We start from the raw sequence: 10,498 nt of genomic DNA, 5'->3' as shown, positions 1-10,498 counted from the left end.
AAAAACAGATTTTGTTATTTTTAGTTAAACTTAATTTTTGTTGCTTGTCTGCGCTCGTCCTCCGCCTTTTTTCACTTCTCCGACCCCGCGGCTCTCTCCGATAGCTTAGTGTTAGTGTTTCCAGGTTTTACTCGTGCTATTTCTCGATGTTGAGAGTTTGGTGTCGCTCATATTGCACCTGCATGCATTCTTATCCTTTTCTCTGACGAACTGGAAATAACAGGAGTGTGTCCATCTCACAAATGTAGAATCCATCTCTGCAGTCATCTCAACCATCTAATTCCAGCAACAGGAAATAGACTAACTATTTTACCCGCGGAATTTTTTCTCTGGTGCTGTTTTGCGGTGTTAGTAAATTCACCACTTAATTTTGAGTTAAAATGTTGTTGTAACTTGCGTTACTGAGATTGTAACACGTAATAATATTACCCAAATTTTATTAGTAATGCTTTATATTACTGCATTACAGCAAAAAGTAATATACTACTGTAATATTATTACTTTTGTAATGCGTTACTCCCAACACTGGTAATGAATAAGACCTGACTGTGGCTGGTGAAGGATTTAAGTATAGCTTCAAACTTAACCAGACCTCTAGAGAGAAGCACTTATTCTACCTTCCATGATCAGTAAATCAATGCCAGGCAGCAGGTCTGTAGTATTTGACTTTCTCTCTGTGAAAGAAAGACAAAGTCATAATTACTGAAAAAGGCCTTATGGCATTGACCCAAAAAAGAAGAAAAAAAACGCCTTTAAGTTAAAATTACTACTGCTACTATAAGTATTAATATTAGCATTTATCAATATATTATTGCTTTCTATGACATGAAAGAAATGGGCTTGAATCCTTCACAAGCAAACAGTGATCTTCCAGGTGGAAAATAAATTATGAAAAACAATTATAATTAAAAAATAATTAAATAATGCAAAATATCACAAACAATTAATTTAAAAAAACACAATAATAATTTTTTTTTTTTTTACAATTTCCAATCAAACACAGCCCTAATTCCTCACATACGCAAACATCCATCAGACACTACAAAATCTGAATGAGCGACCATGTGCTTGTGTTTGTGATGAAACCACACATTGAAATGTTTGGTGTCTGTCAGTGTGAGTTTATTTGTGAGAAGGTAAACACTTACCAAGCACAATGAGTTCTGTATAACACTCGCCATTCCCTGAAAGGTCCTGGGCTGAAGCAGCATTACAGATGTACACTCCGCTGTCACCCCACGCGGTCTGAGCAAAGTTAAGGTCTGCATCTATACATTTAAAAAAAAAGACAAAATAGATGAGGTTTTAGAGGTGCTCAAATCATAACTTGTACAACGTACATATTTGAAATCTTTGCAAGTTTTTTGGCTAAACCAGGCACATTTACACAGGTGTGGTGGTAATGGAGATAAAAAAACGAATATATAAACAAAATCTTATGAATAATAAAATAAAAAACAAACAAATAAATAATATATACAATAAAGAAATTAATGAATAATGTACATTAAATAAAAAAACAATACAAAATACTTTCACAAAGTCAACTTACTATTTGTGATGCTGATCTGACGGCCCTGGTACTCGCTCCCAAGTGTGACCGCTGTTTGTTTCGAAGCTACTATGCGAACAGTCCTGGCGCTGTCTGCACACTCTATGTTAGGGTTGTAGTTTGGGTTGGACTGAGCGATGGCATTGTCAGCACTACTGGGGTTTAATGCAGCTTGTATCGGGTCTCTGCAGTAGGACTTGTATTTCCAGGTGATCAGTGGTGGGTTTGTAGCTGTTGTAGTGAAATCACAGCGGAGCGTGACCGGCTGGAATAATATGACTACGTGTCGTGGGTAAGGGCAGACCACGTTGACTGCTGTGGTGCAGCCTGTAGGAGAGGAAACACATTTGAATATAACAGCATCCACAAATAAATGAAACACAGGGAGATTTACGACATTCCCATGAATCTAGACATGAATTAAGAATACAGTGGAGATCAAATAACATCCAGACTGGACTAAAAGTCCTTTCAGGTAATAACAAAGACTCAAACCATGTCAAAAGACATTAAACGGCTCTTATGAAAAGTCTTCACTGTCTTCAATGACTTTCTGTAAAAAATATTCTTAAACACAAGGGAACAGAACAGATTATAATAAACCAGGTGAACCACATGAAAACTGATTGTGTCAGTGAAGATGTCAAATTTATCTTTAGTCTTTAGTAACTTCTCTTCGGCTTAGATCTATTGAAAGTGTTCTGAATGCTCAGGAAGCAAGAGGTGCACTTGAAAACGATCTTTCAGTCACTAAAATCACTAGTTTTTCACCAGTGAGTCGTGATAATAGCGGTGTTTAAATCATCATTCTAGCTGTCAAAGTCAGGAGATAGGCTGTATTTATTTGATCTAACAGACTAAAATCACAATAAATGTTCAAAGCAATGTTCAATGTAATATCTTCAGTAATATTTCTAACTGAATAAGAGTTCAATTTATAAACAACAGCTGCTCAAATCTGAAAAGTATCATCATTTTGTAAGGAACATTTATATATTCATTTGAACTGTATTTTTATCATCGGTGAAAACACTTTTGATTATTTAAAAACACTTTTGAGGAAGAAAATATATTAACATACATGACTCTCTGAGGGTTATGGTTATCTATTAGGAAGTGTTGCTAGATGTAAATACAAAATGTGACATTTCATGCCTACCTAAAACGGCTCGTTCTAACACGCCCCCACATGTCTATGTCACGATGTGGGAAGATTTGCATAACGCCACCGAAATGTTCACGCAAAGAGAGAAGGCGTAACTTTTATTCTCGCTGTAGTATTGTTGTTCCTGCCGCCGCCATGTTGTGACGGCGCTTTGTGTTTCGTTGTGAAAGCGAAACTACTTTGTTTGGCCTTCCAAAAGAGGACGATATTCACTTTGTCATGCCTAGAGCTGATCCGTGCTTGTCGCTGAGGAAATACATCAACTTCGCGCTGAGGATCACCGGATCGGCTTTCACCGTGGACGAAGCGGAGTCCAGCCCGGGGTCGTCACATGTGGTTGCCGCAAGCCCACTGGCCGCTCCTTCGTCGAAATCCGCCGGCCGCGCCGTTATCAAGCCCACCGGCGTCCGCCTACTCTTGCTGCTGGCCTCCGCTCACTCAAGCTCGTCGTGTGTGAAGCTGTGTGTTTCGTTGTGAAAGCGAAACTACTTTGTTTGGCCTTCCAAAAGAGGACACGACTAGAAATCAGTGGTTAAGTTGTATTTACAACACCGTTCCAGAACAGTTCAACCCAAATATTCAGATGTGTGCAGCACATTTTATGGAGGACTGTTTACTGATCCTGGGAGAGTAGACTACAATGCCGGCTGTTCTGACTCAAAGACTGTAAGTAAATTTTTTATATTTAAAGAATTTGCCACTGACGATTCAAACATGAGTTTTGAGCATTGTAGAGTAGCGCTGGAATAATATGACTACGTGTCGTGGGTAAGGGCAGACCACGTTGACTGCTGTGGTGCAGCCTGTAGGAGAGGAAACACATTTGAATATAACAGCATCCACAAATAAATGAAACACAGGGAGATTTACGACATTCCCATGAATCTAGACATGAATTAAGAATACAGTGGAGATCAAATAACATCCAGACTGGACTAAAAGTCCTTTCAGGTAATAACAAAGACTCAAACCATGTCAAAAGACATTAAACGGCTCTTATGAAAAGTCTTCAGACTTTCTGTAAAAAATATTCTTAAACAAGGGAACAGAACAGATTATAATAAACCAGGTGAACCACATGAAAACTGATTGTGTCAGTGAAGATGTCAAATTTATCTTTAGTCTTTAGTAACTTCTCTTCGGCTTAGATCTATTGAAAGTGTTCTGAATGCTCAGGAAGCAAGAGGTGCACTTGAAAACGATCTTTCAGTCACTAAAATCACTAGTTTTTCACCAGTGAGTCGTGATAATAGCGGTGTTTAAATCATCATTCTAGCTGTCAAAGTCAGGAGATAGGCTGTATTTATTTGATCTAACAGACTAAAATCACAATAAATGTTCAAAGCAATGTTCAATGTAATATCTTCAGTAATATTTCTAACTGAATAAGAGTTCAATTTATAAACAACAGCTGCTCAAATCTGAAAAGTATCATCATTTTGTAAGGAACATTTATATATTCATTTGAACTGTATTTTTATCATCGGTGAAAACACTTTTGATTATTTAAAAACACTTTTGAGGAAGAAAATATATTAACATACATGACTCTCTGAGGGTTATGGTTATCTATTAGGAAGTGTTGCTAGATGTAAATACAAAATGTGACATTTCATGCCTACCTAAAACGGCTCGTTCTAACACGCCCCCACATGTCTATGTCACGATGTGGGAAGATTTGCATAACGCCACCGAAATGTTCACGCAAAGAGAGAAGGCGTAACTTTTATTCTCGCTGTAGTATTGTTGTTCCTGCCGCCGCCATGTTGTGACGGCGCTTTGTGTTTCGTTGTGAAAGCGAAACTACTTTGTTTGGCCTTCCAAAAGAGGACGATATTCACTTTGTCATGCCTAGAGCTGATCCGTGCTTGTCGCTGAGGAAATACATCAACTTCGCGCTGAGGATCACCGGATCGGCTTTCACCGTGGACGAAGCGGAGTCCAGCCCGGGGTCGTCACATGTGGTTGCCGCAAGCCCACTGGCCGCTCCTTCGTCGAAATCCGCCGGCCGCGCCGTTATCAAGCCCACCGGCGTCCGCCTACTCTTGCTGCTGGCCTCCGCTCACTCAAGCTCGTCGTGTGTGAAGCTGTGTGTTTCGTTGTGAAAGCGAAACTACTTTGTATTTCAGAAAGGCGGGGCATACAGGAGAAACAATAACGTACAGTATGGGGAAAATAATGTGTTTTTTGAACCTTAAACCGCATAAACACATTTCATTACACCAAATACACAAAATAATGTTCTTTTTAGCAACATCATATGACCGCTTTAAACTAATATGGTTTAAAACGCATGATTTCAACGGGATAAACATGACAACCAGAATCAAAACAGATGTTTTTAGCAGGTACGAGCTGTAATGCCGCAGCTCTATTCTGGAAAAGGGGGCGGGGAGCAGCAGCTAATTTGCATTTAAAGAGACATGCTCTAATACAGCATGTTTCCGCTTCCCCTCAAAATAGGCATTTTAAAAATGATATAATAAATGATCTGTGGGGTATTTTGAGCTGAAACTTCACAGACACATTCTGGGGACCCCTGAGACGTATATTACATATTGTAAAAAGGGGCATAATATGACATCTTTAAGCAAATTCGAATAAGACAAAGTGGAACCATATTGCACAACATGTGTGAATACCTGAGATATATATCAAAAAGGATTTGTATTTGTACTCATAATCGGATATTTAGATGCTGGTTACTATAGTAATATGAATATAAGTGAAGGATTAATAATGAACAAACACTTATTAAAGCCCTTGGCCACTCAATTTTAATAAATTATGAGACAAATTATATATCAACTGATAGGTGAATATGGCCTCCATGAATTCATGAAAAAAATTAAATCTGATCATCTATTGATATTTTTCTACACACATAAACTTACTGACGAAGAAGTGACCACAAAGCATTAGCATAAGAAGAACGCCCCTACCTGTGATCAAGAGGAGGGTAAAGATTATACCCTGCGACATATTTTCTCAAAATCTTTCAAAACATATGAGCTTTAAAAGCATCCAACGTTAACTTCCTCAAAAGTATGTAAAGAAAATCCGAGTAAGTGTCGACACTGCAGCTGTATTTTGTTGCGCCCTCCGTTCTTCTTCTTCTTCTTGGTTTTATGGTGCGCCCTCCGATTCCTCCTTCAGTGAGGTATGAACGTGTAACCCGAAACTCAGGTGAGTTCGGCGGGGCCACTGCAAGCAAAATGCGCGTAAGATCATAGGGGTCCAAAAGAGAACAATAGTTTGCGTATTTAAAAATACGGACTTTTATACATTTCATTTGGTTCCTGAACAATAATATACGGTATTCTGGAGCAGTATTCTGTGACTGCGCATCCGGTTTGACAAGATTAACCCAAAACGTTTCATATTACAACGCCCTGTAATCCACGTTTGGCGAGAGAAATGGTTTATTCCACTGCCAGTCTCTGAAGGCCGAGTTAATGATCGCCAAGATTACAAGTTTTGATACTTCCCATGTCTTTGCCAAGTAACCTAGTTAGATTCTCGAATCTAATTTAACAATGTCTCGGTTAACTCCTAAAGTTATTTAGTTAGTAAACACAGAAGAACTCATTCGCCATGTGGCCATGATAAACAGATCCTCTTCAGTTTCATGATGATCACATATAGGCCTACACAGGGGAACACTGACATGGATGTTTTTTTGTACATTTTTAAACTTTTATTTCAGTTTTAAAGACAGAAGTTTAGCAATATCTAAAAAAATAATTTTATATTTGAAAAATAAGAACGCTGTAAATGCATTCTATTTGCAAACATTTGAATATTTTTAAACTTTATTTCTATCCTTTGATTTTATATTAATATTATTATTATTTATGTATCTTTGCTTATCCTAATGTAGCCTAGCCCCTGGATGTATTTGTAATTCTATAAAATCAATCAATAACAAATATATAGAGGAACACTATGGCTAGATGTGATTATTTCTCAGTGTAGGTTTATTTTCGAATGTTTTCGAGTCAGTTACAATATAGGCAGATAACTTTTACATTTTCAGTAGAAACATTTTTAAATGTAAAGTACAGATATAAGAAAACATTGTTATGGCCTACACATATATAATATATATTTGTAAATGATAAATTTCCTCTGTTCACTGTGTGTACACGGTCACTTTTTTGATGGATTGTCTGATGATAACTATTATCAGGAAATCAATTTGAGAAGTGTTAACCACATGCCTACTCATACTTTTCTCATTTTGCTTGCACAAAAAAACTCAGGAGTCAAATAATAGTTTTTTCTTCTTCTTTGTATTGGGGGGGAAAAAACGAATCTGTACTGTTCCTTTCTATCTGTCCAGCCAAATGTTTCCCTTCCTGTCACAGCATATTTGATGAAAGCTGTCAATCATTATGCTTGTAAGTAGATTAAGTAAACAGATATTTCATATCTATGTTTCTAGGTAAGTCCTTATTAGTAACGTTTCGTATATATATTATTTTACTTTTAAGATGCAATGTTTTAATTTTTAGTTCTAATCATGAGCATATCTAGCGCAACGTGCATATCAACAGTCGTTTTAGTAAATAAAGGAAATTACACCCAGAGCAAAACATTGCACGTTTTAACAGCACACACGGCCTTGAAGCTTGAGCTGCAACTATAAACAGTGGGGCGGGGCTTAGTAGCAAATCCCGCCTTCTCCAATATGATTGGCTTGTAATAGTGTCGCACGTAGCTATCGTCCAATCACACAACGTCCACGATCTACAGTCATGCCGCTTATTAATGCAGGAGGCGGGGCTTCTTAGAATACGGGTGGGGGACAATATCAACATTGTTGGAACAGAGTAACGACGATATAGCAACTGTAATTTTATACAAACAGAAGGCAGGACCCTTCAATCGAAGGTAAAATACATTGATTCCTATCCTATTCGCTATATTGTCATATCGAACCTTAAAATAAGAGTCATTTCGATCTGTTTTAGGCCCATTTGCTGTTACATCACGATCCATGTTCGTCGCGTGCGTGTTAATAATACTTTTTAAATGCATCGATCTAAATGCGTTAATATGAAGTCAAGTAAGTGCATTTTAATTTTGCATTGCAAAAGCATCAATATTACACCCTATCAAGAACATGAGATTGTCGGCCGTACGCTGTGTCCTCAGCCAGAATATGTTGTTAACATCATAATATATAAAAAATAATGTATATTTTATAGACAGAATGACATTATAAAACAGCCTGCAGTGTTATACTTTGTCACGTGCATGATATGTTCAAGTTCACCACTGCATAAACATCTAGATATGAGTGATCTTTCATGACTTGCACTGTAATTCACTACATTTCTTTCTTTGAAGGCAGGGCAAACCATGGGGAAGTCTCTGTTTTCCTTGCCAAAGCAAAAAGAGGAGCAGGAGAACCTGACTGAAAACACAGAGTCTCCCACTGAGGACAATAAACATGACGTGTCACAGTTTCCTTATGTTGAATTCACAGGCAGAGACAGCATCACCTGTCCTTCTTGTCAAGGGACGGGGAGGATACCTAGAGGTGAGAACAGATCCGTCCATCCATCACTTTATATGTAATATGAACGTATAGCTGAAACTAAATGTTTAACGTTAATACATTGGTCTTTATCTCAGTGGCATCAATAAATTGCTTGAATAAATCATTATTTGGACTTGTAAAAATGTAATTATGTGTACTTCCTATCCTGGACTTTCTCACAGACCAAGAAAACCAGCTAGTTGCTCTGATACCATACAGTGACCAGAGGCTGAAGCCAAGACGAACGTAAGTTAATTTTAATATCCATTTCAAATCAGCATTGGATATATACTATATTTTATAACTGACTGTATATTCTTGCGCTATCACAGGACATTGTACGTGTCTTTATCAGTCGTTCTGTGTCTGCTACTTTCTGGTTTGGCTGTATTCTTCCTGTTCCCTCGAGCTATTGATGTCTCTTATGTTGGGGTGAAGTCAGCCTACGTCACATACGACCGAGACCAGCGGATCATTTATCTAAATATCACGGTAATATCTGTAGCAAACCCTTTTCATTTGTATTTCAGGCTTGTTGATCAAAAATACCTGTTTAATTTGTGATTCTGTTCTTTGTGTGGAGGGATTGGACTTGATAGTGAGATCAGATGGGACTTTTGGCAAAGTCAGGGTATTTTGTTAGTTTTTGTTGCCGTGTTTTTATTTAACTGTAAGAAATAAGAGTATTTTTTTTGTCATTCTCAGAATACCCTGAACATCACCAACAATAATTACTACCCAATACGTGTTGCCAACATCACAGCACAGGTGCAGTTCTACAAGACTGTTATCGGAAAGTCTGTTGTCAGTAATGTCACCACTATCACCCCCCTGGATATGCGTCAGGTACATGTTAATTCATTCAGATATATTAATTAATGAATAATAATTTTATGTTAATACATATTTCAATAATACTATTTTTCATTATAAGCCCAAAACAAATTATCTGTTCAATTTTACCTTTGTAGTAATTATATAATGAGTAATTTATTGAAATATGTATTCATATAAAATTATTTGTCATATAATATATGTTATAGTATGCTGCTCTATAAACATATAAAATATAATAAAAGTGTATAATACAACTGTACTAATCCATGTCCTTACTGTATCAAATTTGTATTCATGGTGAGGAAAATCACGTCAGTTTAGCACTTTAAGATAACCGAAATAAATAAGTGACCTTTATCCTCCCAATAAGGCTGTTTGATTTAGTTGCATGAATTTGTAATCTGAGTTCTTCTCAATGTGTGACCCTGGAGCACAAAACCAGTCTTAAGTAGCACGGGTATATTTGTAGCAATAGCCAAAAATACACTGTATGGGTCAAAATTATTGATTTTTCTTTTATGCCAAAAATCATCAGGATATTAAGTAAAGATCATGTTCCATGAAGATATTTGATCAAAACTTAATTTTTGATTAGTAATATGCATTGCTAAGGACTTCATTTGGACAAATTTAAAGGCAATTTTCTCAATATTTAGATTTTTTTGCACCCTCAGATTCCAGATTTTCAAATAGTTGTATCTCGACCAAATATTGTCCAATCCTAACAAACTATACATCAATGGAAAGCGTATTTATTCAGCTTTCAGATAATGTATAAATCTTAATTTTGAAAAATTTACAATCTCTTAGTTCACCCAAAAATGAAAATTCTGTCTAATTCCTCGCCCTTGTGTTGTTCCAAACCCGTAAGACCTTCGTTCATCTTCGGAACACAATTTAAGATATTTTTGATGAAATCTGAGGGCTCTCTGACCCTCCCATAGACAGCAAGGTAACTACCACGTCCAAGGTCCAGAAAAGTACCAAGATGATCGACAAAGTAGTCCGTGTGACATCAGTGGTTCAACTGTAAAGTTACGAAGCTACGAGAATACCTTGTTTTGTTTTTTTCTTCCCCACATTTTCGTCTCTACTGCATCACTTTGGACGCGCGTTCACGACAGTACCATGACGCGAGCGTGTGGCGGCGCTGGCGCTGACCCAGATCCGGCGTGATGACGTCATTACGCTGGATCTGGGTCAGCGCCGCCACACACTCGCGTCATGGTACTGTCGTGAACGCGCGTCCACAAGTGATGCAGTAGAGACGAAAATGTGGATTAAAGTCATTATTTTTGTTTTCTTTGTGCAAAAAAGTATTCTCGTAGCTTCGTAACTTTACGGTTGAACCACTGATGTCACACAGACTACTTTGTCGATCATCTTGGTACTTTTCTGG

At 37.4% G+C, this 10,498-nt stretch overlaps 2 protein-coding genes across 2 annotated transcripts in view; one reads left to right on the top strand and one right to left on the bottom strand.

The window, feature by feature from the left end:
* LOC107582275 (lipolysis-stimulated lipoprotein receptor-like) overlaps positions 1-2,062 on the bottom strand; it is a 20,300-nt gene extending 18,238 nt beyond the window's left edge. Inside the window, exons 1-4 of the mRNA XM_016268044.1 lie at positions 2,048-2,062; positions 1,553-1,961; positions 1,149-1,268; positions 618-674 (exon numbers count right to left, since the gene is read on the bottom strand). Coding sequence (XP_016123530.1) covers positions 618-674; positions 1,149-1,268; positions 1,553-1,961; positions 2,048-2,062 — 601 coding nt within the window. The remainder of the gene's footprint in view (positions 1-617; positions 675-1,148; positions 1,269-1,552; positions 1,962-2,047) is intronic.
* A 5,439-nt stretch (positions 2,063-7,501) lies between these two features.
* LOC107582274 (transmembrane protein 106B-like) lies at positions 7,502-9,320 on the top strand. The gene is made up of 6 exons (XM_016268043.1): positions 7,502-7,610; positions 8,070-8,262; positions 8,445-8,508; positions 8,595-8,754; positions 8,968-9,108; positions 9,306-9,320. The coding sequence occupies exons 2-6, from the start codon at positions 8,082-8,084 to the stop codon at positions 9,318-9,320; spliced, it is 561 nt and encodes a 186-aa protein (XP_016123529.1). The 5' UTR covers positions 7,502-7,610; positions 8,070-8,081.
* The last annotated feature ends 1,178 nt before the right edge of the window (positions 9,321-10,498 follow it).

The sequence above is a fragment of the Sinocyclocheilus grahami genome, unplaced genomic scaffold (assembly GCF_001515645.1).
Source record: "Sinocyclocheilus grahami isolate Dianchi unplaced genomic scaffold, SAMN03320097.WGS_v1.1 scaffold42.1, whole genome shotgun sequence".
In the NCBI taxonomy this organism is placed as follows: Eukaryota; Metazoa; Chordata; class Actinopteri; order Cypriniformes; family Cyprinidae; genus Sinocyclocheilus; species Sinocyclocheilus grahami.
This window is presented reverse-complemented; position numbering and strand designations above follow the sequence as displayed.

Coding starts and splice junctions, on each gene's coding strand:
- LOC107582274 (XM_016268043.1), top strand. CDS start 8,082: ATGGGGAAGTCTCTGTTTTCCTTGCCAAAGCAAAAAGAGGAGCAGGAG. Junction 8,509..8,594: donor AGGCTGAAGCCAAGACGAAC/GTAAGTTAATTT, acceptor GCGCTATCACAG/GACATTGTACGTGTCTTTAT. Junction 8,755..8,967: donor TCATTTATCTAAATATCACG/GTAATATCTGTA, acceptor TGTCATTCTCAG/AATACCCTGAACATCACCAA.